Source organism: Maniola hyperantus, chromosome 15, assembly GCF_902806685.2.
Source record: "Maniola hyperantus chromosome 15, iAphHyp1.2, whole genome shotgun sequence".
NCBI lineage: Eukaryota > Metazoa > Arthropoda > Insecta > Lepidoptera > Nymphalidae > Maniola > Maniola hyperantus.
Genome location: NC_048550.1, coordinates 1845813 through 1873522, shown reverse-complemented (window position 1 = coordinate 1873522; position 27710 = coordinate 1845813). Strand labels below are relative to the sequence as shown.

Below are 27710 nucleotides of genomic sequence, written 5' to 3'. Positions count from 1 at the left end.
TTTGCGGGACTTATACCTACTAATTAAATGTGTGCTTGTGGTATCTGTGTGCAGTAGTCCCATGATAAAATTTGTGTCCAATAAAGAAGTTTCTCGAAAATAAATTTAAAAAACTGATTAAACAAAAAGATAAAACTTTCAAAGAAATATGATTTCAAGAAAGTGCCGTTTCTATCCTCGGAATATAAAATGTTTGGTGTAAAGTATGGCGCTGAAGAACCTACAGCTATTTCACATGAACCGTGGAATGGGATACCAGAAACAGCAAGCGACACCCATGAAGGCGCCTCCATCTGCCTTGTCCAGGTCTATATCCCGGAGTGCTGAGGCCTTGGCTGCTTCTACTGGTGCTGGTGAGTATATTGTACCTGGTAACTGAGGCTGAACCGTGGAACGTAGTACCAGAAACAAGCAGAAACAACAAGTTAAAGAACCTGTCACACGACTCAAACCTTGTGACTTGTGAGGCTTTGCATGTAGGTTTTCTTTATTTCCTAGATCCCATTAAAAAGATTTTGAAAATCCTTAATCTTTAAACCACGTGGAAGAAGTTGTCCGGTGCTATTACCAAAAAAGTCATGATATTAAATTCTTTGTTGAAGGTAAAGAAATAAAAGCGCGTAAAGCTCGAAGCACGGAACAGCCGAGTGCGAATGGGACGACCAGTTTGTCCAAAGGTGGGAGTTCCCTCGCTCTCCCAGCGCTGGGCAAGTGGGGCGAAGATACCGACAGCTTCAGGAGCAGATCGAGGAACGGCAGGTGAGCGAAAATGTCTTGGCATCTGTGAGGAGAAATTGGTTGAAATAAAGGCGCGTAAAGCTCGAAGCACGGAACAGCCGGGTGCGAATGGGACGACCAGTTTGTCCAAAGGTGGGAGTTCCCTCGCTCTCCCAGCGCTGGGCCAGTGGGGCGAAGACACCGACAGCTTCAGAAGCAGATCGAGGAACGGCAGGTGAGCGAAAATGTCTTGGTTCGTGTGAGGTAAGAATTGGTTGAAATAAAGGCGCGTAAAGCTCGAAGCATGGTACAACCGGGTGCGAATAGATCGAGCAGTTTGTCCAAGGTGGGAGCTCCCTTGCTCTCCCAGCGCTGGGTAAGTGGGGCGAAGACACCAACAGCTTCAGGGCACATACCTAGTTCAAAAACACGAAACACGTTAGGGTTCTAAAGCGACCTTGCACCGGATAGCGCAGCGTTGGTAGACCATTCCCCTAAGTGGACCCTAAGTAGACCACTCTCCACCCACCAACATAAATAGCCCCACCAACCTTGCGCTTATACTGGCTGAAACGCGGGAGGGCGCCCGTTCAGTACTTGCTCGATGGCTCTTTCCCGGGGCTTCTTCTTAACTCCCTACAAGTTCTTTTCTATCTGCTCCCTTGTCCCTATTAGGTCACTCTCCCCATTCTAGGGGCAGACGTCACAGATACGGGACATTCCCGTCGCCGATCGTGGTGTCTCCTGTTACCCACATCCTCTCCTGTCATTGCGTATCCGTCATCACCCTCGATTTCGCTCCCCTCCTCTACGCTCGTTGCGTCCTCCTCCTCCTCCAGGTGTCTCCTAGGTGGGCAGACGACATCAAGCGAGTTTCAGAGAGTCAAGTTGGTTTCAGGCGGCACAAGACCGTGTCGGAAGTCCCTACAAGAGACCTACATGTCCAGCCGTGGACGTACCTATTGATTGACAATTTTCTTAACTCTCTTTGGGTCGTTCATCGGTTATTTGCTATTTATTAGGGCCAAGAGGGCGATGCACTTTTCATCAAATTACACCTCCCTAACCGTTCCTACGTATAGTGTGTGCGGAAGTGAAGTGAGAGCCCCAAGTTAATATTTAATGGCACCAATCAATTCGCGTGGACGAACACGCGACCACTTTCCAACGTTCCAACCATTTTTCTAGTCGCCAACCCCCAGTGAAGTTCATGCATAGACTTTATTATATTTATTATTCGCACAAAGGCACTGCTTTATTAAGTAGGTAATTTGGAAATATTTTTCGTCAGCGTAGGTAGCAAATTACATAGGCATAGTCCGTACAAAACGAGTTATCACGCGCCATTTTAACTTTATGTCTCAACTGTAATGTCAAAAGTACGGTTCACCTTTAAAATAAGGACTAAAATCGTACTTTTGACATGACATTTGACACATAAAGTTAAAATGGCGCGTGAAACTTATTTTTTACGCATTAAACTCATTTCGAACTTAGCTACGCTGTTATTTGCATGACAGGCGGTTTAAGTTATGTTAACGGTTACCGTTAAACTTTGACCAGCACAAAAGCACAAGCCAGTATAGGTATTACATACTCTCATAGTACGAGTAGGTACATCTAAACATATAAAAAGAAAAGCTGACATACCGAGTTAATCAGTCAGTCAGCTTCACCCCCTTAGGGGTTGAATTTTCGAAAATCCTTTCTTAACGGATGCCTACGTCATAATAGCTATCTGCATGCCAAATTTCAGGCCGATCCGTCCAGTATTTTGAGCTGTGCGTTGATAGATCAGTCAATCAGTCAATCATTTCTGATTTGATCACATAGAGAAACTCCAAGCATAGCTCTCTCAGTCATAATATTATGGTTAGTAACCTATAGATGTTATTGCAAAAAGTCGTGGGTAGGTAGTTATAAAAGTTAAGCATTGTAATAATTTTCATATCCGCTTTTTATGCCTTTTTGTGCCTAAATGTCGAGTGAGGGTATTGACGCGAACTGTGGGCGAATTTCGGTAATTCTTGTGAAAATGACCAACGCATAATAACGTAATTTACACAATACTAAACTATGAATCGCTTTCCGGCGGCGGCACGCAATGCCTATAAGCTATTAGGATAATAAACTATATTTTTTTTAGTAGATATCGGTACATTTATAGGTCTATGAGCAGTGCATGTTTGAGAATATTTTAATGTATATATAACGGGTAGGTACATACCACGATTAATCCAGTGTGGAATCCAGTGGTAGAATTATGCAAACCAAGACAGCATCGTACGACATCGAAAGTTAATAGTGACGTTGTGAGTGTATTTTGCCGGACAGCTCGTGAAGTTCCAGCGAGAAGAACAAGAAAGAGGGTCGTTCGCTATTGCCCTTGACAGCTCGAACTTTATCTCTCGCAGCACCGCAGTCCCATCGTGACCACGACCCGTGCAATTGGGTTGAAATATTGACAAATAAAAACAAAAATTAATCGTGGTATGTACCCGTTATATAGGTACATTAAAATATGTCGTTAAACCACGAAATAAGCTTAAAATCATGTTTGAGAAATCGGAAATCCTGCGTAGGTAAGTTGGCTTGTTGCCGCTGAGATTGGCTGCTGTTGGCCGTATTCTGTCGGGAGGAACATTATAATTAGGGTTCCGTACCTCAAAAGGAAAAACGGAGCCCTTATGGGATCTGTCTGTCTGTCTGTCTGTCTATCTGTCTGTCTGTCTGTCTGTCACTGTTCATCACTTTTGTTTGGCCGCGTACTGTACCTACTTATCTAAACTTAGTAACACTCAGCTTTGTCTGTCTATTACACAAATCACTCCTTTTATTATGCTATGTATATAGAGATTTTTTTTAAATACAAATCACAATCAAACTACGTTCATGTAAAAGAAAACTCGAGGCCGCTTTAAATTCAATGGTTCGTTATATTCACGTTAAATTCAATTTATTGAAAGAAAAGAATAAATAGTATTGATAAGCCAGTTGGTTAGCGCTCAAGGCTAGGGAATTATTCATCCTAAACCTTGAGCTATTTTCCATTGCTAACTAGATGACTAGTCTACTCAATTGCAAAGCCTTTACATTATCTTTATATAACAAGAGATCGTCAAGATTGAAACCCATCGTCGGCCCACTACTGAGAACGGCGGGGTGATTCTGATTACGTAAAACGTTGCAGTAGCGACAGCATCAGCAATGCGACAGTTCATTTGCTGTCTCTCTTCTTCTTCTTCTTATTTTGCTTTGTGGCTATTACTGTCTCTCTCTAGCCGCTGTTATGTGTGACGTTTGACAGCAATGATCGCGAGATTTACGCCTGTCGCAAGCCTGTCGCAAGCCTGTCGCAAGCCTGTCGCGAGATACGTAATCGCCCCGCCGTTGTTGATGCTGTCTCCCTGATATGACACGGGGCCAATGTGTCAACACAAGTTGCGTCCCACATCCGCAATTCCGTTAGGTCTCTTGCCATCATCATTATACCTTCTAATGTTGGTATAACGATTTACCACGTAATCTAACATAATTAAACTATGGAATAATACTTTGAATGCCTTAATTCCAAGTATTACATTGGACCTTGACATTAGGCCGCCATTTTTAACGAAAACGGAACCTACAAGGTAAAGCTGTCACTTACTCGGGCGGCGGGAAGTCGTTTGAATATTCAACGAACCGTTTTCGTAGCTTCGTATGAAATATATCGTAGACAATAATTTACGTGCATCCGTTCTACAGATTTTGTACTCTATGAATCATGACTCATGAGGTTAGTCGTTTTTAGGGTTCCGTACCTCAAAAGGAAAAAGAAACCTTTATATGATCACTTCGTTACCTGTCGTGTCTGTCAAGAAACAAACCTACTTTCCGTTGACCTAGAATCATGAAATTTGGCGATGTCTTATAGCAGACATAAGGGGAAAAATCTGAAAACCGTAAATTTGTGGTTACATCACAAATAAAAAGTACAACCTATTAATGAACAAATAATTAGTATTTTCAACTTTTAAAGTAAGATTAATAAGAATGCCAAATGAGGTATCACATGAAAGGGCTTTATCTGTACATTCTAAAACAGATTTTTATTAATTTTTATCCATAATAGTTTTTGATTTATCGTACAAAATGTTGAAAAAATACGACTGTGGTATGGAACGGAACGAAATCGCGGGCATCACCGAGTTTTACATAATTTTACTAGCCTTAGTATAACGTAATACTTAATAAGTGATTAATAAATAAACAATTGAACTCCTATAATGTAGTCTAGCATAAGAAATTTCAATCAAAACATTATATTCTCAAAACAGTCTACGCAGGGTCTACGCAAACTCTACGAGTTACAACAAACTTTATTTGAGATTGGGTTGAAACTTGAAATTCTCTCACTTTTGTTAAACTAAAATTAGCCTAACATAAAAAAATACCTACATCATCAACATAAAAAAATACCTATATCAAGAATAATATCATCAAAAGATATATAAGATACTTAATTAAGTATTATACCTATCGCTAAATGCTTGGACTCACTCCTAGGTATTTTTAATCTAGAAATATAGATATAAGATCTAAAATGAAAAATGTAATTATTCTAGCTCATAAAGTATTCTAATACAGCCCTTAACATTAACTCTAACATCAAAACAAACACAAAACATGGCCACCGGTAGGTAATTACTTTCCGAACGAAAGTTTTCAATGGTCGCCTAAATTGACTTACCTACATAGGGCGAAAGTACACAGGGTATTGGAAAAAAAAAATCCATTTCACCAGTGGAAAAGCTGACGGTTTTATTTACAAGGCGTATCATAAATCCACGTTGATTTTTTTTAGTTAGTTTGTTGGTAGTTAGTTTTTGACATACCCCTTTCAGGTTAGCCCGCTTTCATGTTAGCCTGCATCATCACTTACCACCAGGTGAGATTGTAGTCAAGGGCTAACTTGTATCTGAATTTTAAAAAAAAGGTTCCAAAAAATATATATGAAAACTAGCTTATGCTCGCGACTTCGTCCGCGTGGACTACACAAATTTCAAACCTTTCAAAAAAATCCTTTCTTAGCGGATGCCTAAGTTGTAATGGCTGTCTGCAATCTGCATGCCAAATTTCAGCCCGATCCATCCAGTAGTTTGAGCTGTGCGTTGATAGATCAGTCAGTCAGTCAGTCACCTTTTCCTTTTATATATTTAGATATGTTTCAGTGCAAGTAGCAGATCCGGCAGCTTGGACCGCAGCAACCACGGGTCCAGTTCCAGTATAACCCTCAATGGCGAAGAAGATAATATCAACGTAGTTGTCCGGTAATCTTGCGTCATTTTATACGCTTCAATATGTATTTATTGGTATCTAAGAATAAGGATGAAAGAAGCATGAAACACTTAATCTGCAGGCACTGGTCAGTCATAGTCACAATGGCATCCATCACCCCGACTCTATATAGACTGTTCACTAAACTTGTCCCCTGCGGTCATGTTGGCAACATTGCTTTGTTTGCTTTATTCCTTAGAACTTAGGGTTTATTATTGGCGATTTGCAATGGTGCCAACAAAACGTCAGGGGGCAAGTTACAGTGATCTGTACGCAGTCTTGCCTGTCCTATATGGACCCTATAGTGTTTTTGAAAAACACGAAACCAGAAATTACCCGAGTGGGAACGGGGGAGGGGCTTGCTATGCAATGTGAACCGCTGATATCCGTAGCAAATCAAGGTCGAGTAGGAGGTGATGCTGGATGAAGGGCAGGCGAAGCGAGTCTTGTGGCATAGCATATTTAGTCGAATGCAATCGATTCACAGTTTAACCAATTGCTACTGGCTGCAGCAGCAGTACCGTTGAGCTATATAATTGTTCTTTTTGGAGTTTAGATCATTGGGTATGCTTTTCTCATAGAGTCCGGCCTGTAAACGATAGGGAGCGATCTCTACAAGAGCGGGACATGTTGGAGTTCCCCGGCAAAGGGCAGATCATCGTCAACGGCATCTCGCTCGCGCAGAAGCCCAAGCTGTTCTCCTACAACGTTGTCTTCGAACCTGCTGCCACGCAGGTAAGTGTTTAAAAATGGAATTTCCTTACCACCGTTCTTCTTCTTTGGCTCCCTCGAGATATTACCTACTGCTTTCACGGTGTGGCGCACACGTATTTTGTTTCCTAGTCAAAACATAGACTTTACATAGGCACGCATACCAGTCATTTTGGTAAGTTTTTTTATTGTTATTTATTTATTTATTTATTTGTGCCAAAAACATTTACAGTAAAGCGCGTTGCGTCGTCGCAACAAGTTCAACGCATTGTATGCCACACCTGCGTTGCGACGACGCACGACGTCGCAGCCAGTTGTGTTCATAACCTTTATCCCATATTATGATATTATCAGTCTTTCTTGCACCAAGATAGACTGATAGATAATATTATAATCTCTTTCTCTCTCGTTCGTCGATCCATTGAAACGTCGCGTGCGTTTAAAATATATGGAAAACGCATAATAATTCAATGGGAAAACGACGCAGTGTCAACGCTGCGACGCCGAGCGACGCAATGCAACGCAACGCGCTAAACTTTATTCCTACCTATTCTATAATATTCTAAACCTTATTGTTTGCACAGGAGGATGTCTTAGAATACAGTGGCATAAAACGTCTGCTGGAAATGGCGGTGGAAGGCTTCTCCTGCACAGCTTTCTGCTACGGACAGACGGGCAGTGGAAAAACGCACACGTTAACAGGACCACCGGGTCTTGTAAGTTCTTAGAAAACAAGCAAAGCTGCTGAACAAAACGAACGTATTGTACATACATGTTGCACTGTACAAAAGAGGTACATACCACGAATAATTAGATGATTTTTAACTGCCGATATTTCGACTCAGTTGCATGAGACGTGGTCACGACTGGACGACATCAAAGTTAATAGTGACGTTGTGAGTGTATTTTGCCGGACAGCTCGTGAAGTTACAGCGAAAAGAAGAAGAAAGAGGGTAGATCGGTACTGAACACGACAGCTCGTACTTCATCTCTCGCAGCACTGCAGTATCGTCGTGACCACGACACATGCATGCGCGGATCCACCGTTGTGGGCGTGATGGGCATGCCCACAACCCTAATAGAAACCTAAAATGCCACTGGCCCACGGACCAAGGGGCTCCACAAATCTCGAGGGCCGGGGGCCGAAAGAAAATTTTATTTTCGGGGGTTGCCTTAAAGGAAACAATGCGCCTTCTATAGGCAAGATTGTAAAAAAAATCGCGCTCGCGAATAAAAAGCCGACTCGCACTTGGCTGATTTTTGGGTGGCGGTGCCCACAACCTTTTTTGTAGGCTGGATCCGCGCCTGGACTCATGCAACCGAATCCAAATATCGGCAGTTAAAAATAGACTAATCAATCGTGGTAATATGTGCCCGTTTTATACAATACAATATGTTTATTGACAGAAAACTCAATATCTAACAATTTTTGGCCCGACCCGAGAATCGAACGCAGGGCCTCGTCGTCCGCAGTGCTAACCAATAGTCCAACGATGCAGTGGTTTGCAAAATATAGAGTAAGCAAATAAAATTCGCGATCTGCCTATGTATGTAGGTCTATTTAAATATTTTATATGCCTGGGGTCATTCGATCGATGTTACCGTTCATAACTAGTGGTAGTGGTAGATGGTACCTACCTATTTGTATTTACCTATAATAATCAGTACCCTAATTATAAATGCGAAAGTGTGTTTGTTTGTTGGTTTATTGGTTTGTCCTTCAATAACGTCGCAATGGTGCAACGGATTGACGTGATTTTTTGCATGGGTATAGATAAAAGCCTGGAGAGTGACATAGGCTACCTACTTTTTATCCCGGAAAATCAAAGAGTTCCCGCGGGATTTTTAAAAAACCTAAATCTACGCGGACGACGTCGCTGGCATTGTCGCGGATGCTATAGTTCTGTAATAAAAGCTTTTTGATTTGTCGCGAGCATAACAACACATCGCGTGATGTAAGTGTAACAGTTAACACGTTTCATTATGCACTATGTCAGGGAAATTAGCACCACGTAGGTATAGGAATTACCTAGGTACATACAGTACGCGGCAGAAAGTAATATACATATACAGCCTTTAGAATGACATTTTGGCTTTGTAGATCGTTGTCTCTGTCATGAAATAACTAGCTTATGCTCGCGACTTCATCCGCATGGACTTCACAAATTTCAAACCCCTATTTCACCCCCTTAGGGGTTGAATTTTCAAAAATCCTTTCTTAGCTGATGACTACGTCATAACAGCTATCAGCCCGATCCATCCATTGGTTTCAGCTGTGCGTTGATGGATCAGTCAGACTATCACAGACATCAGATTATCACTATATAGTTACATTTATGTATCTTATATTTAGGTGGAGAGGGGAGCAAGCCCTTACTCTCCAGAGCACGGGCTGGTGGTGCGGTCGTTCGTGTATCTCTACCAACTTATCCGCGATCACCCCGACTGCCACTACATTCTGAAAGCTTCCTTTTTGGAAATATACAATGAAAAGGTATGTTTTGAACCCAACAGAAAATAATATACTTACTCCAATAAACTAACAAAAATTTTATACCCAAACAGGTAACTTAAAGTTAACAATTTCAAAATTTTAACTTTATTCATGAATCGATGGGTTAACATCCTCCAAATCTCACTGAAAATTCAACATTAATTAACATCTTCATTTTTTACTGAAAATTTAACATTCACTTATGAGTTAACATTCTTAAAATTACCCGCGCGCCGTTGTGAACATTTTTTACAAATTTTCATATTTTCTGTTCGGTTTTTTCAAGCGCCTATAAAATAAGCTTTACATTATTTTCGTTTTATTTAGGTACAATAAAAAAGTATTTACAAAACTTTATGTTCTAGGTAATAGACCTTTTAAACCCAGGCAGTGCTAGAAAACCACAGCAAGTGAGATGGTCGAAAGAGAGTCGGAGTTTTTACGTGGAGAACCTTTTCACTGTGGATTGTGAAGAGCTGGACGACCTGTTTGCAGTATTGGAGGAGGGTAGGTCCATCGTTTTTATTAAATAATTATACCTAATGTCGATTAAGTATTCCATGTCCCAGGATGATAATGTTATTAATTTAAACCTTTGTTCTTAGTCCGATGGTTATAATAAGATGGTAAAATAAGGCAGATTTCCTCTAGTTTGTCCATCCATCGTTTACCCCAGGGATGCGGAACCGAGCGGTCGGCGCTCACGCAATGAACGCCCACTCTTCCCGATCCCACACTTTACTCAGCGTGAGAATACGTCGCGATGTAGGCTCGGACCGCGACATCACGTGCTCAACACACGGCAAGATGAACTTCGTGGACTTAGCCGGTAGCGAGATGACCAAGCGCACGAAGAGCAGCGGCAAGACTCTGGAGGAAGCCAATAACATTAACAGGAGCTTGATGGTACTAGGTAAGATTTATTGCTTTGCTTACTTATACATGTCATGAATACACAGTGGCTTACACATGGTTTGAAGCCAGGGTAAGCATTTAGATAGGGACCTATTTACTGGCAGGTTATAATGAAAATACAAATACAAATGTCTTTATTGCGAATATGGGTAAACAGTTGAGATGTTACAAAAACAAAAAGGTACAGCCAAATTCTGCCTATTAGCATGCAATATGTTATGTTATACCTAGCATCGAGTTCTGATAATATTACTCGTACATATTTTAAAAATAAGGTAAAAATGTGTCTGGTAGTGAAATATGTCAAATAAGAATAAAATGTCAAATAGTCGGATAAGAACAATGTTGAGTTAAAATGAGGTTATTATTCAAAATTTTAAGTTAATGTAATGGGGTTCCCATGTATATTAAATAAAAGTAAATCGTGCATTAAGTAATCATTAAATTATGCTCGATTCATTAAGATACTCCTTAATAGAATAATAAGCTTTGCTTATCAAAAATGTCTTTAGTGATGTTTTAAAACTAGTCATGGGCAGTTTCTTTATCTCATTTGATACTTTGTTATAAATATTAATTGCGAGACAAACTATGCTTTTTTGCATTTTCGCTGTCTTCGAATGGTGTGCACGCAATCTTAATGGGTGTCTCCTGTTATTCATATTTTTAAATAAATCGAGGTTGCCGTGTACAAAAACAGCTGTCTCATAAACAAAAAGCGACGGAAATGTCAATATCTGCAGGTCCCTAAAATGTGGCTGACAGCCGTCAGTCCAGTGCAGGTTTCGTATTGCTCGGATGCACCTTTTCTGGGCCTTAAAAACTCTCTCACGGTCAACAGAGTTACCCCAGAACATAATGCCGTATCTAAGTGTTGACTCAACATATCCAAAATATGATGTACCTTACGCAGCGTTTGCATATCAGCTCTTTTATTTAGTTTATAAAGGGCATAAGAAAACTTATATAATTTGTTACAAATAATATCTATGTGAGCCTTCCAATTTATTTGGTTATCAATAATGATACCCAGGAATTTCGCTTCTGTAGTTGTACTTATTTGTGTTCCCATATGATTAATATTATAATTAGATATTTTTAATACATCCCAATTAAATGTCATAATTTTAGTCTTATCTATGTTAATATTTAGGTTATTTTTGTCAAGCCAGTCAATTACTCGATCAATTGATGTATTGATTTCCGTTATATAGTTTTGTACATTTCGCCCTTCATATATGATAGTGCAGTCATCTGCATAAAGAATCATTGATTGTGATATCGCTTGGGGAAGGTCAATGAGCAGTTCTATTTCAACTACGCTAAGCAGTGCTTTTTAGACCTCCATGACCTGCGTCCTACACGCCAATACTCAGCGTGCGAAAACGTCACGACAAAAAGCAAAGGCAAGACTTTGGAAAAGTTGATGTTTAGCAGTTGTCTATCGGTCGATGACACCACTACATTTCAGTAATGTTTTTCCAGGGTACTGTATAGCACAACTAAGTGATGGTAAGAAGAAAGGACACATACCGTACCGGGACAGCAAGCTTACAAAGCTGCTAGCCGACAGCTTGTCTGGAAATGGAGTAACGTTGATGGTAGGCATTTTAGTGGTTACATAAAAATCTTACCTGTATAGAAGAAAATATGAAATCATAATATTTTATAAGTTAAATAAAATGAGTAGGTACCGACAATAGCCATAGTGGTTTAAGACTTCGGCTTCCTATTCAGAAGATTCGGGATTCGGGGTGGGCACGCATCTCTAACTTTTCAGAGTTACAGTAGCTTCAATGGTGAAGTAAAACATCGTAAGGAAATCTGTGTGCCTGACTTTATGAAGTCTGCCAATTCACTCTTGGCCATCGTGTTGGACTAAGCTATGGGTTAAACCCTTCTGATTCTGAGAGGAGAGCTGTGTTCGGTAATGGCCCGGCAATGGGCTTGGCGGATGATGAAGGATATCTGGTATCCATCTGGTATAAGGTTTACATAATATTATCACGTACCTAATATAAAATAACAATCATTTAGTTGATAAATGGTGAGAAATAAGTTTCTGATCTGTAGCCAAATTTACACATTTTAAGGCGACGAAAAAATGTTTTCAGATCGCCTGCATAGCACCTACAAAGTCCAATTTGAATGAAACTATCAACACGCTGCGATACGCCGCTCGCGCTAAGAAAATTAAATCCAAGCCTATTGTTAAAATGGTAAGAGATTATTATTTAGTAAATAAATAAATACCTAATACCTACTTATTAATTTCATAAAAACGTATTAACAAACTAATGTAAGGCCCTACCTAAAATATAAATAAAAAATACTGCATAAGATCCATTCGGGAAAGATTTTCACATATTAAGATAATTAATTTCATACAAATTAGGACGCCAGGGACGCTTTAATACTGAGTTTGAAGAGGGAAGTGGAGGCGCTGCAAACTGAGAACCACCACTTGAGGGCAGCTCTACAAATTCACTCCGATTACAATGCTGACACTTATAGTGAGTACAAGAAAACATTAACGTCAACTTAAAACTAAAGCTAAGAGGATTCCAATGCCACCCTAGTCTGACAAGAAACCCAAAATAAACTCACCCTGCTTCTATTAATTTCATTTGGAATTGGATAATGTTATGGGCTTCCCATAGCACAGGGAATCCTAGTTTGGGGGCCAGGAACTTTGCACTGCTAAGTGCTACAACATGGTTAACTTAATGTTTTACCTTGTAAAATATCAAGGTTTAATTCAAACAGGTCAAAAGAGTCGCGGCACTCCGCCTCCGATAGAAGCCAACAAACTCTACCAACTGCCACAGAAGGAGTTAGTAGAGCTGGTCCAACTGCACATGTCAGAGAACTCTGCGCTCAGGCAAGAGAATACAGAGCTATTCGTCGTTAGAGATCAACTGTTGAGGGATCAGGAGCTACTGAGCAGGGAAAACGAGCGATTGTTAAAGAAACTCGAGGATGTTAACTCGTAAGTATAATTTAATGTTAAATGTTAAGCGAAAGTCTGAAGGCTCTTTATAGGTGATGTTAAATTAAATAAAACTGTGACGATTGATCGAAAATAACTCTTTATTGTTAGGGGTAGGGAATAGGTACAAATATTTTTGTGTTTTGTTAAAAAAATATCTTATACAAATTACTTACCTAGGTTTAGTTAAACAACGTAAAATTGTTCAAAATTTTTGCTCTGGATAAATAATGAGCAAAAGGCAATAATTTAGGTTTATTTCTACAGTAGGTAGGTAGATACAGTGATTTCATATTAAGGTATAATAATAATAATTGGCGTTTTTCCAAAATTTCTTTTTTTATAGGACTTTATTTGGACAAAGCTGATGAATTTCAGGTCAGTTTCAAGCAACGAACGTGCATGACCGACACTGCATGTTATCACAAAATAAAGAAAAATACTTTAAATAAAAAAGAACAGTTAAAAATTTAAATTTTTTACTAAGTATGGATCGCAATTCTTACCTACACTGCTGTCACAATCACATTTTTTAATTCATTTTAGTTTAGGGTTTTTTTTATCTAGGGCTTATAATTAAATAAGAATATAATTATAATTTAAATCAATTTACCTACTGTCGAAAATAAATGATGTACGGTAGGTAACTACTTACCTAGTTCAATTTTTTTTGTATAAGTTCTGCTCAGCTCGATGGCGTATCTGTAAGCGACAGGTCGAAGTGGTAAAGTGTAGGGAACGCACCGCACACCCGCAGTGCGGGCGAGCACGGGTGACGTGCGGGAGTGCCGGGCGCGCCCCCCCCCCCCCCCCTCATACACCGATTGCCGTCTCAATCTGTCGCAGACTATAGATCGAGCGTTTTCAAGCTAATGCACCATATCCAAACCTGCGCGACCAAAGAGACTAGATACGAAGCGGGAACAATGACGCGGCGGTCGCCTCCCACGGTCACCATTATGTGGTTAATAGTATTGATTTTCTCCACAGTCCCTCCTACATCAAGGGTCACATCCCTCAGCAATAAGAAAAACTATGCAGAGCAAAGTCACTTGCCCGTTTTGCCTTTTCCAGCGTTTGCACTCGATCTCCAATAATACCAGCGAGGGCTGCGTACTCCGAAGTCAGCACCAGTGGTAGCGCACCAGAGGCGGACGTCTGGAGGAACCATGTTAGATCTGCTGACAGCAGTACTTTTAGTGGAGGCAGCTAATCTTACGATAGGTATAGGAAATTAGGAAACTAGCTAATGCTATAGTTCCCGGCAAAACTTGGACCTGAAGCAGTGTAGTGGGAGAAAATTGGCGAATCCGGGAAGCGAAAGTCAACGTATCCACCAATCGCGTGCACTCGCGCTGACTGATCAACCAATCTCGCGCGCACCCGCTATTCGCCGGCCAATCGCGTCAATACTCAAGTTGTTTGCCGGGCACTGTACAGAATGCCTACTCTTTCCAGATACAGAAGGATCACTCTGTAAAGACGTTTAAATAAATAGCGACTCTTGTTCCTATGTAATCGTAAAAACAGCTCGTACAGTTGCCTGAAATTAAACGCCTCTCTTTCTATCGCGTAATTCTAATCTTTCTCAAAAGAGCCAAGAGTTACGCGAGTGCCGCTTTAAACTAGTATAATATAGTGATCTGTGGTGCCGAAGAAAGGGGTGTGCCACCGTAGGTACTTGATGTTCCTCTGGTCTCGTGACCAAGTGAGCCCGGCTTGTTAATGGTCGGCATGCGACTCGCGCGCAACATATTATTATTGTAGGTACGTTGATTGTATAGAAAATTAGAAACCTACACAGAAGTGTCAAAAACAGCTGTACAAAGTTAACAGACAAACGTTAATTTTTATTAAAGATTAAATTTAGTAGTTCATAGAAAAGTTCAATAATTCTTTTACTTAAGTACTTACTAATAAAAACGGTTAATGTATATTAATAAAATGATTTCATTTCTATAACTCGGCTGTGCATATAATTTTGTGTAAAAAACTACCTTAAATACTTATTACCTAATTGGTTGTGCTATTATTATTATTTTTTATATATAAAACCATTTTCTAGTCTTTGTAGTAAGTTATATATTAGAAAAATATCGACAATACTTAAATGATAGTATAGAATAATGTGCTTGTAAATTAAAATAAACTGCTTATGTGTGTATGGAATATTTATTTTATTTTGTATCCAAAAATGTTAGCAGATAACAATATACCTACAGTTTTGAAAAATTACTATACAAACTGGTATTTAAGTATTCACAGTGAATAAGTTAAATTAAATATATATATACTAGCTTATGCTCGCGACTTCGTCCGCGTGGACTACACAAATTTCAAACCGCTATTTCACCCCCTTAGGGGTTGAATTTTCAAAAATCCTTTCTTAGCGGATGCCTACGTCACAATAGCTACCTGCATGCCAAATTTCAGCCCGATCTGTCCAGTAGTTTGAGCTGTACGTTGATAGATCAGTCAGTCAGTCAGTCAGTCACCTTTTCATTTTATATATTTAGATATATTGGTCACAGAAGTATGTTAGAGCAATGTTTAATTTATTTATATATTTTTTTTAATATTTAACATCTCTTATCAAGTTATGTCCAAAGTTTTTGTATAGTTAACCATAAAATTGCTTTATACTATTGGAAGGTTTCCAGTTCATCAAAATTTTACTAAGGGTAGTAATTTTATGATTGACGTAAATACATTAAGATTATAGAACACAAAATTATAACTTGTTTGTGAGATTGCACTGATGAAATATTTACATAAAACATGTTGGAAACTCTTGTTTTATACATATTATACATATTTTTGTGGCTACTATTCCTATATGTTATATAGTATCATATAATTTGTTGAAGAGTCACTTCATTGGACTTTTCATCAAATCTTGAAATCGTTCAAAAAATGCACCCAATATTCTGCAGTGCAGACGAAAATTCAACAAAACAAGTCATAAGATCTGTCACATATAACAACCTGTCAAACTTTCACATGTTTAATGTTTTTTTGGTGCAAACTACTAGACACAATTAAAACTGTAGTCAATTTACAGCATTACAATTTGACATACAGCCACAAAATTTCTTTATCTCAACACGGAACTACATTTTTCCAAAGAACTATTAAATATCCAACTGCTCATTCAAACAATTACACTTATAAAACACAGCATAGAACCTACACAGAGTCCCAAAGTCTTTAATAACTTCATAATTGGTAAATAAGTTACTGCTAGTGCCTCCTGAACCCATATTTCTTTCTCTCGTAGAACAGATCTGTCTTTGAGCTTCCCAAGTTGACAATCTTTGGGCAACCATCTCTCTGAAATGGAAAAAAATGATAAGTAAAAAGTTATTTAAGTAGAAACAAAATAGTCACTATAGAACATAAGTATACTGTACTCTTATATGACAAGTAAATATGATAGCTGTTCAATTGCGAAAAACTGGTACAAACATTATTAAAATCTCAATCTCTTTTTAAATTTATAGACCAGCGCTTGGCTGCAATCAGACCTGGTGGCAAGTGATGGTGCAGCCTAAGATGGAGCGCGCTTGCCAAGAAGATGCCTATTCACTCTTGACTGTGTTGTGGTTGGCTGAATTCATGGTAGTCTTGTTGCAACAATGCATTGTTGCCAATAGTGAGGGAGCGTCAACCAATCTGAGGTGAATGCTGTTGACATTTTAGCTATCATTCTACCATAGTCAAGCACCTGTTTTAAATAGTTGAGTGGCTTTAAATAGTTGATGGCATAATTATTAAGGCCTAATATAAAGCATAACACTTAGAGGAAATATTCTTAACAAATTGGTCGAAAAAGGCTCAGGACAATGGCTGTACGCAGGGGAAAGATTTTAGGAGTTCAAACCACCACCCCTCTCAAATGTCACTAAGGTTGGCTAGAAGTTTTAAAATTGAAGGGATATGAAGTATCCTAATTCAATTTGATGGACCATTTCAAGCAAATTACTGGACATAGCGGCACAAATTTAACTTTTGTGAAGATCCTCGCAAGTTGCAAGAGATACTTCCTGAGGAGAGTGAGGAGAGGGAGAGAAACGATGGAGAACACCCTTAGCTGACCTATTCAATAGCTGCTTTGCCAAACGAAGCAAACAATATGAGTAAACTTACATCTTTCTCCTGTATCGTACATTCTTTACAGTAGTACGCGTCCGAGACGCCGGGGCCTCCGCAAATCACGCATCTTCCTTGATACGATCCGTAGTTACATTCGTCGCATATACGCACCAGCGTACAAGGCCGCACGTACGAGTCGCAAATTACACATTTACCATCACATTTCTCACATAAACGACCGATAGCTGCAATAAAAACATAAATTTAACACAACTCTGAAAACTGTTTTGAGATATATGTTAAACATACAACTATCTTACCAACGCCAGGTTGTTTTCTGCAGAAAATAAGATCTGGATGATGTTTAGCCATGTTTTATTCGGATTATTAATTCAAAACTTAATTTGATAGAAATTTTTACAATATCAACAAACAAAATAATGAATTATAACCTCAAAACACAGACTCGAAACATTAGTTTACTCTATGCTCGAAACCGACGAAACCGAAACTCGAAATCAATGACAAATAAACCAAACGACAACCACAGGGCAACCCTAACCGTCAACCATTGACAATAGACCATTCGTATTTCGTAGTATACTTGTAACTTGTACTAGAACAGCAGCTGCCGGCCTGCCTCGCCGAGAATGTAATGATACCAAAATTAAATCTCAAGTTGACTGTTTCAAAGAATTCTAGGTTGTTAGTCTGAGGATCTTTGGAGTAAATATATTCTGTGGTCTGAGGCCTTTTTTTTTTTTTTTGTTCTGGCTTTATTTGTCTGAGGCTTTGACATTGATATCAATTGACATATGACAAGTATTCCATATGTTAAAAGTACTCCATAGATTAATATGTATTGAAGTACTCTGTGCAAGTATCCAAAGCATGGAAGCAATATTATAATATACCATGGAAGTTATAGAATTTTTAAAGGATTTTGCACAATAAAAACAAGACTCAAGACTTTTCAAATATATTTTATGTAATGCTGAAATCATGACTGCGGACAGTGATAAAAGTGGAAGTATTAACCAAGATTCGGAGCCTGAAGAAGAACAACAAGAGGAAACTAAAACCGAGGAAAATGTAGAAGAAACAGTCACATTTAAAGATTTGGTGAGTTCAACGTCAAATCTGGAGTTAAGATTGATAAAAACTGCCTCCTTTACAATTTTAAGACTATTCTAATTGAATTCAATGCAGTTACTGATGATTTAAAGACAATAACACTTTTTATAGGTTATGGTCGTTTTGAAGTGTTAAGTATCTTTCTATTTCTTAAGAAAATATTTGAATATTCTTAAGATTTTTACAGCTAGATATTTTACAGCTTTATAATTATTAGTTATATCTTAATGATATTCAAATATTTTTGTAAACCCTTAATTTTTTTTTTTGGATTACCTATGGGATTGGGATTAATAAACACTGCCATATCCCTATCATTACCCTGCTTCCATCTCAGACAGCATTGTCACCACCAGGGTGAAAAAGCAGTCAAGGCCATTAATAAAAAAGCTCTACATAGGTACAGTTCTTGCAATTCACGAAGGCGAGTGGACTTTACTTGTGGTTACGTCGGACACGCGGGCATCGCGTATGTGTGTGTGCATGTCGGTCCAATCAGTCGCGAGCAAGCGCTCGCAAACGCACACATTCAGTGTAACTTACTTATACCGATAAGACTTAAACACTTGCACTTGGAATTCACGAAGGCGAGTGCCTCATGCTTATGAGGCACTCGCCTTCGTGAATTGCAAGAACTGTACATAAGTTATAAAAATATATAAATGTATACCTACTCTTTTAGGGAATAGTAGACATACTATGTGAAGCATGCACTGAATTAAAATGGAAACATCCATCCAAGATCCAAAAAGAAGCAATACCAGTAGCACTCCAGGGCAAAGATATAATAGGGCTCGCTGAGACAGGGTCGGGCAAGACTGGGGCCTTTGCCCTGCCAATCTTACAGTCCCTACTAGAAAACCCACAAAGATACTTTGCACTTGTATTGACACCTACGAGAGAATTGGCATTCCAAATATCAGAACAATTTGAGGCACTCGGTAAGTTTTGTTTCTTGTTTTGTATTACAAAAACCTTTGGTTAATTAATAGGAGTCTTGCTTAGTTTTTTACTGATAAAGTTTTATCATCATCATCAACTTATTGCCAATCATCTACTGCAAACAAGTCTCCTCTCAGAAGGAGAAGGGAATATATTATACCATAGCATGCTTGCCAAGTGCAGATTGGCACACTTAGATTGACACACACATCTTTGAAAACATGGAGAACACTTAGGCTGAGATATATAGAGCCCACTTTGACTTTGCTCAGACTTAAAATTGAGTTAAAACGAGACAAATTTATGTGAGAGATATAGCTCTGTCTCGCTTAAACTCTAGTCAGAGTGTGCTCTATAGATCTCACCCTAAGTTATGTAGGTTTCCTTACAATGTTTCTTTGACTAAAATATGCTAAGCAAATCTTGCAGAACCATTGGGTAGAGTCTTGACTTGTCATTTCATTTCTCTTCTTAGCTCACCCTGTGTCTAAATATATAAAAGGAAAAGGTGACTGACTGACTGACTGACTGACTGATCTATCAACCCACGGCTCAAACAACTGGACGGATTGGGCTGAAATTTGGCATGCAGATAGCTATTATGATGTAGGCATCCACTAAGAAAGGATTTTTGAAAATTCACCCCTAAGGAGGTGAAATAGGGGTTTGAAATTTGTGTAGTCCACGCGGAGTAAGTCGCGAGCATAAGCTAGTAATATTATAAGCAAAAGTTTTGTTATCTCTGGATCTTCTATAATAGTTGTTTTTACTTGAAATTCATTTTCAGTGGTTTTTTGTTTGTACAATAGTCAAAATTAGATGATGCCTGCAGCTACACCTGGATTAGGTTTTTGTAAATCCCATGGGAATTCTTTAATTTTCCATGATAAAAAGTAGTCTATGTCTGTCTGCAGGATTCAAGATATCTCTGTAGCAATTTTCATGAAAAGCAGTTGAAAGGTAGCACAGTGAAAAGCTAGGAGACAGACAGACACTTTCTCATTTATAATATTAGTATGAATAACCTACAGTCAAAAAAACTGCCCATAAATAAACTTCGAGCAATTTCACTATTTCATTTAAAAACTATATTTCTCAGGAGCCAGTATAGGAGTAAAATGTGCAGTGATAGTTGGAGGCATGGACATGGTAGCCCAGGCCCTCGCCCTTTCCAAGAAGCCCCACATCATCATAGCAACCCCGGGCAGGCTGGTAGACCACCTGCAGAATACTAAGGGTTTCAACCTGAAGGCCCTCAAGTACCTTGTGAGTATCAACAAAAAATAAAATTATAGTTAATTAGGCACATTAAATATAAGATTATACCAGACATGTTATGTTCATATCACATGGCATCACTACCTATATTATAAATGTAATGTGAAAGTGTGTTTGTTTGTTGGTTTGTACTTCAATCACGCTGCAACAGAGCAACATATCAATTCGATTGGTGGTGGTGCATGGATATAGTTAAAGACTTGGAGAGTGACATAGGCTACTTTTTATCCCAAAAAATCAATGAGTTCCCATGGGATTTTAAAAAACTAAATCCTCGTGGACGAAATCGCGGGCTAGTCTATACTAATATCATAAAGAGATAAACTTTGTAAGTTTGTTTGTAGGGTGTAATCTCTGGAACTACTGAACCGATTTTCAAAATTCTTTCACCAGTAGAAAGCTATATTATTCCTGAGTATAAATATATTCCTGAGTATATAAGTAAAGTTTTTGAAAAAATAGAGATTCCTATGAAAATTTTAATAAGCTACCCATGTGAAGCAGGGGCTTGTCGTTAGTATTATATTATAAGTTGATTATAAAACGCAAATGTGACCCAAGTTCATAAGTAAGTAAAAAAAATTTATTACACACAAATTGTAACATAAGAAAAAAAAATTTGTGTAACTAAAGTAGAAATCCTACACCAGGTAATGGACGAAGCAGATCGTATATTGAACATGGATTTTGAAGTAGAAGTGGACAAGATCCTGCGCGTGGTCCCGCGCGAGCGACGCACCTACCTATTCTCAGCCACAATGACCAAGAAAGTGCAGAAGTTACAAAGGGCCTCCCTGCAAGACCCCGTCAAAGTTGAGGTGTCCACCAAGTATCAGACTGTGGAAAAACTGCAGCAATACTATATTTTTATACCTGTAAAGTATAAGGTAAGCTTTTTAATTAGTTTATTAAAAGTTAAAGCCCTTTTGCGATCGTTTCAACAACTAATATTTGTGATAAATACATACTAATATTATAAAAGCGAAAGTGTGTTTGTCTGTCTGTCTGCGAGCTTTTCACGGCCAACAGTTTTTCCGATTTCGATGAAATTTGGTACAGAGTTAGCTTACATCCCGGGGAAGCACATAGGCTACTTTGTATCGAGGAAAATTAAAGAGTTCCCACAGGATTTTTATTAACCTCAATCCACGCGGACGAAGTCGCGGGCATCATAAGTGTATCCTGTATTTTTTTTTAAATTGTAGTTTGCAATAAAGACGTTTAAATAAAATAAATACATATCTTTAAAGTGAATCGTCGTTACCAGTGTTGAGAAAGGCAAAAGTACTAGTATTAGTATTAAAGAAATTGTTATATTTAAAAACAAACAGTAAATATTTGTTTGGGACATGTTATTTGGTTTTGTTTGAAGCTGAATGATCATTTTAGCGTTTAAACTACTGTGAGTGATTTCCATTATATGTATCTGTCCCGGCTTTACTCACGTGTTTAGTGGACGTTAGCCTGACTAGTTACTAGTCTAATTAGTCGGGCTAACGTCGACTAAACACGTGAGTAAAGCCGGGACAGATATTATATATAACTGAATGATCATAATTCGAATCTTTAAAAAGGAAACAGTTGTTTTCCAACACGTATTTAATTTGTTTGTAGGACGTATACTTGGTGCACATCCTCAACGAGCTGTCGGGCAACTCGTTCATCGTGTTCGTGTCGACGTGCGCGGGCGCGCTGCGTGCGGCGCTGCTGCTGCGCGCGCTGGGCGTGTCGGCGGTGCCGCTGCACGGCCAGATGTCGCAGCAGCGCCGCCTCGCCGCGCTCAACAAGTTCAAGACGAAGAACAGGGCCGTGCTCATCTGCACCGACGTAGCTTCCAGGTCGGTAGCCTACTGCACATCCTCAACCAGCTTTCCGGCAACTCGTTCATTGTGTTCATAGACACTATGGTCCGCGACAGGGCCTGAGATGCTCGCACGTTACCCGCACCGGGTTAGCGCGAGGGCTGTGCGGGCCGTTCCCAACCGATGGCCATTTCGACCTGTCGTTCGCCAGTTCGACCTATACACAAGTGCATTGTGGTACGTTCCAGCTCTTGTTAACAATTATAACTTTGTTGACAGAGGTCTGGACATCCCACACGTGGACGTGGTAATAAACCTGGACATCCCGCTGCACAGCAAGGACTACATCCACCGCGTGGGACGCACGGCGCGCGCGGGCCGGGCCGGGAAAGCTATCACATTCGTTTCACAGGTATTTTTTTTTATTCGTTATAGGCGCACGCTTGACTACGATCATACCTGATAGGAAGTGATGATGTGGCCTAAGATGGGACGCGTTTGCTTAGGTGCCTATTGGCTCTTGTTTTAAAGTTACCCGGATTATAATTGGCAGGAAACACTGATCTCGGAAGAATATTCCAGACCTTAGCCATGCGTATGAGGAACGATGACGCAAAGCGTTTCGTACGCGTAAATGGAATTTTGACGATACAGGGGTGGAAACTTACCCGGCGTCTTGCGATACAGTGGAATTGTCCCAAAATCAACCGCCCGCATGTAACAAAAGCCGGTTAAGTACGAGTATGACTCGCACACGAAGGGTTCCGTCCCATCGTACAGGATATTGTGATGGTATCCACAAATTCAGCATTTCTGGATTTTCCCTTTACTTGTGCTATTTGCTACCTGCCACCTGATTCTAGGTGTCAACGGGAAGTACCCATATTGGTTTTAATTCCCTTGACGGGTCATGACAGACAGACAGTGATCCTTTAAGGGTTTCTTTTTTCTTTGGAGATACGGAACCCTAAATTTTTTTTAAAAGAATATTAGCCATGCTAATCATGACTAATTTTCGCCCATCCCCTCTAACTAAGCGTAAAGCTTGTGCTAGGAGTGGGTACGACAATAGTGCAACGGGTGGGGTTTGAGCCGCAGACCTTTCGGAATAGGCTAGTTGACACTTTTTTTAAGTAGGTCTTAAATGGTTAATATTTGTCCTATTAGATCAAAAAAATTAACACTATATTTTTTTGCGCCCTAAAAACCGTAAAACTTTAATTTAAAAATATATTTTTCTTAGACAGGTGAAAACACTGTCGGCCATGTTTGTCCGATAGATTATCTGTGCTCTGACGTCATGCATTTGTAAACAACAGCATAACCTCCCAAAGTTTAATAAACATGACTTCTATACTAGTTTACATGAAAAATATAGTAATTATCGTTATTGTATCATCCGAAAATGTAAAAACGCATCGATAAAGACCACAGGAAAGTTGTGGATTAGAGTGCCCAGTGAAATAAATATACGTAACACGCGAAGACTTGCTTAAAGGGATCCTATATGACTAACGACTGCAACCCAAATTTATTTTTGCAAAGATCACTTTGTTGTAAGTCTTACTTAATAACTTATTCAATTTATAAAGAGAAAACGATAAATTTTTACGTTTACTATGAGTTTTTAGAAATATATAAAAACAAGCTTATGCTCGTGACTTCGCCTGCGTGGACTTCATAAATTTCAAACCCCCATTTAACCCACTCAGGGGTTGAATTTCAAAAAATCCTTTCCTAGTGGATACCTTCTCTTTACCTACAAAGAACACACCCACCAAATTTCATGTATCTAGGACCAGCTGTTTAGATGTTTAGGCTGTGCTTTGATATAATAAGTAGATAATTTAAAGTCCTGACAAACTTTTACAGACTTTAAATTTTATATATATGGATACTACGTTAGTCCACGCGTGACATAGGGATGACATTAATTCTTTGTTTACATATTTACATCATGGCTGACAGCGTTTTCTGCGTTTCAAATAAAAATAAAAATTGTATTTTTTTAAATTGGATTTATATATCCATCCTGCGTTTTTAATAATTGTTATTGATATATTTCGTTGTCTTAAGCAAAATACTATAATAAATAATCATTTATTGGACGAAATTAGATATGAGTCAAGTAGCGAATTCAGTCCGCTCCTCAACCATTGAGCTATTGAGATATAAAAAAAAATTCAATCGAACTTTTGCAAGATAATGTTAGAAACAAACCTCTATTACAGTATGATGTAGAGTTGTACCAGCGGATAGAACAACTCATCGGCAAGCAACTCCCGCTCTACAAAACGGAAGAGAATGAAGTGATGGTACTACAGGAAAGAGTCGCTGAGGCGCAACGACTCACCAAAATTGTAAGTTTTATGTTATACATATACTGCAACTGATGTGGAGTTGTACCAGCGGATAGAACAACTCATCGGCAAGCAACTCCCGCTCTACAAAACGGAAGAGAATGAAGTGATGGTACTACAGGAAAGAGTCGCTGAGGCGCAACGACTCACCAAAATTGGAAGTTTTATGTTATACATATACTGCAACTGATGTGGAGTTGTACCAGCAGATAGAACAACTCATAAGCAAGCAACTCCTGCTCTACAAAACGGAAGAGAATGAAGTGGTGGTACTACAGGAAAGAGTCGCTGAGGCGCAACGACTCACCAAAATTGTAAGTTTTATGTTATACATATACTGCAACTGATGTGGAGTTGTACCAGCAGATAGAACAACTCATCGGCAAGCAACTCCCGCTCTACAAAACGGAAGAGAATGAAGTGATGGTACTACAGGAAAGAGTCGCTGAGGCGCAACGACTCACCAAAATTGTAAGTTTTATGTTATACATATACTGCAACTGATGTGGAGTTGTACCAGCAGATAGAACAACTCATAAGCAAGCAACTCCTGCTCTACAAAACGGAAGAGAATGAAGTGGTGGTACTACAGGAAAGAGTCGCTGAGGCGCAACGACTCACCAAAATTGTAAGTTTTATGTTATACATATACTGCAACTGATGTGGAGTTGTACCAGCAGATAGAACAACTCATAAGCAAGCAACTCCTGCTCTACAAAACGGAAGAGAATGAAGTGGTGGTACTACAGGAAAGAGTCGCTGAGGCGCAACGACTCACCAAAATTGTAAGTTTTATGTTATACATATACTGCAACTGATGTGGAGTTGTACCAGCAGATAGAACAACTCATCGGCAAGCAACTCCCGCTCTACAAAACGGAAGAGAATGAAGTGATGGTACTACAGGAAAGAGTCGCTGAGGCGCAACGACTCACCAAAATTGTAAGTTTTATGTTATACATATACTGCAACTGATGTGGAGTTGTACCAGCAGATAGAACAACTCATCGGCAAGCAACTCCTGCTCTACAAAACGGAAGAGAATGAAGTGATGGTACTACAGGAAAGAGTCGCTGAGGCGCAACGTCTCACCAAAATTGTAAGTTTTGTTATACTACAGCTGAACCTATCAAATTAGGTCTGCCATCCTAATATCTAAAGCAGTTAACTGTAAAAAGAATGTCATGAAGGACAAAAATAATAACCCTCCTTTGGGCTTCGCCGCAGTCAAGTAAAAAGCTTGGTTTTATGTAACACTACAGGATGCCCGCGACTTCGTGTATTTAGGTTTTCAAAATGCCGTGGGACCTCTTTGATTTTCCGGGATAAAAAGTAGCCTATGTCCTTCCCCGGGATGCAAGCTATCTCTGTACCAAATTTCGTCAAAATCGGTTGAACGGATAGGCCGTGAAAGGCTAGCAGACAGACAGACAGACACACTTTCGCATTTATAATATTAGTATTGATTATTTTTGTCAAACATCAGTTTTTGAAAATGCCCACAATTTTTGGTGATAACCCAAAAACTACTTTTTGCAAATGCTTTTTAGATTTTAGATATATTATTTTGACGACCTCCCTGGCTCAGTGGTGTTGTTAGTGGGAGGTCCCGGATTCCCGGCAGGGGTTTGGAATTTAATAATTTCCAAATTTCTGGTCTGGACTGGTGGGAGGCTTCGGCCGTAGCAAGTTACCGCCAAGCGATTTACCGTTCCGGTACGATGCTGTGTAGAAAGCAAAGGGGTAGGTATGGGTTTAATAAAAACTGACATTCCCCTTCCGGGTTAGCCCGCTTTTATCTTAGACTGCATCATCACTTACCACCAGATGAGATTGCAGTAAAGGGCTAACTTGTATCTGAATAAAAAAAAATAGGACGGCAGACCCAATTTGTTAGGTTCAGCTTACTATAGCTCAATGTTGATTGGTCACCCTTAGGGCATAACATTTGTTTGTATCAAAAGCTGTACACTAAACGATTTTTTTTAATCTTTTTTAAACAGGAAATGAAAGAGCTAGAAGACAAGAAGGGTTCGAAAGGCAAGAAGCGCGGCGCGGAGTCGGACGACGACACGGAGGAGGCGGCCGGCGTGCGGCGACGCATCAAGGGCAAGGGGAAGCCGCGGCACGGCGGCAAGAAGAAACGCTGAATAAATATAATGATATTATCATATTGCGCTTGTTTTATTTTCACGCCTTTTCATCGAGAAGTTATGAAATGGAATCATATATCACTATAATAAATGCGCAAGTGTTTGTTGGTTTGTCACCATGCTGCCATGGAGCAACGGATCGCTGTGATTTGCATGGTTTTTTTTTTTTTTTTCCTACCATAAAGCACCTATAAAATGGCAGCTTTATTACTACTACCATCTAGCCTATGGGCTAATAAGTAATATTATTCTAGCTTAAACTTCTACTTATGATTAATTTTTAAATCTAATTTACAGTCCAATAACTGTCCTTAGTTTATTCTAACACGTACTTACAGTTCACTATGTTCTTGTGACCTAGAGAAATAAAGTAGCACAAGCACTATTAAACAAACGCTGCACTTATGTACTTTTTAACACTAATTCGAACGGCTTGGTTCTTTTGAGCCTCCTTTTAATATCCATGTTATCTAGAAGCTTCACAGCCTCCAAATTAACGAGCTTTCCATCGAAGATTTGCATGGATACTAGTCAAAAATCTGGAGTGACATAGGCTACTTTTTCAATAGGAAATGGAAAAGCTAGACTAGAAGGGTTCGAAAGGCAAGTAGCGCGGCACGGAAGGTGGCTAGCGTGCGGCGATGCATCAAGGGAAAGCCGCGACACGGAGGCAAGAGATGCTGAATAAATAATATACACTGGCGAATTGTACTTTTTCACGTTTTTGATGACCCCCCTGGCGCAGTGGTCTTATAAGTGGAGGACCTGGATTCGATTCCCTGCAGGGGCAATTTGGGAATTTCT

General features: G+C 39.3%; 3 protein-coding genes across 4 annotated transcripts in view; 2 read left to right on the top strand and 1 right to left on the bottom strand.

Annotated features, from left to right (window-relative positions):
* The first annotated feature begins 205 nt into the window (after positions 1 to 205).
* Positions 206 to 15109, top strand: LOC117988997 (kinesin-like protein KIF12). Its single transcript, XM_069503217.1, has 13 exons — positions 206 to 353; positions 603 to 759; positions 5931 to 6029; positions 6618 to 6771; positions 7332 to 7463; positions 9101 to 9241; positions 9607 to 9748; positions 9918 to 10154; positions 11642 to 11757; positions 12271 to 12375; positions 12552 to 12669; positions 12923 to 13145; positions 14220 to 15109. Exons 1-13 carry the CDS (start codon positions 206 to 208, stop codon positions 14356 to 14358), a joined length of 1911 nt encoding a protein of 636 aa, XP_069359318.1. The 3' UTR covers positions 14359 to 15109.
* A 63-nt stretch (positions 15110 to 15172) lies between these two features.
* Positions 15173 to 27710, bottom strand: part of Phf5a (PHD finger protein 5a) — a 107048-nt gene continuing 94510 nt past the window's right edge. For both annotated transcript variants that reach the window (XM_069503218.1, XM_034975928.2), the window contains exons 2-4: positions 17558 to 17635; positions 17292 to 17482; positions 15173 to 16475 (exon numbers count right to left, since the gene is read on the bottom strand). In XM_069503218.1, the coding sequence (XP_069359319.1) occupies positions 16386 to 16475; positions 17292 to 17482; positions 17558 to 17609 (333 nt within the window). In that variant the 5' untranslated portion in view covers positions 17610 to 17635 and the 3' untranslated portion in view covers positions 15173 to 16385. The remainder of the gene's footprint in view (positions 16476 to 17291; positions 17483 to 17557; positions 17636 to 27710) is intronic.
* pths (probable ATP-dependent RNA helicase DDX47) lies at positions 18093 to 26926 on the top strand. Its single transcript, XM_034976170.2, has 8 exons — positions 18093 to 18359; positions 19054 to 19312; positions 20413 to 20579; positions 21242 to 21478; positions 22206 to 22429; positions 22673 to 22805; positions 24625 to 24753; positions 26757 to 26926. Exons 1-8 carry the CDS (start codon positions 18240 to 18242, stop codon positions 26901 to 26903), a joined length of 1416 nt encoding a protein of 471 aa, XP_034832061.1. The 5' UTR covers positions 18093 to 18239; the 3' UTR covers positions 26904 to 26926.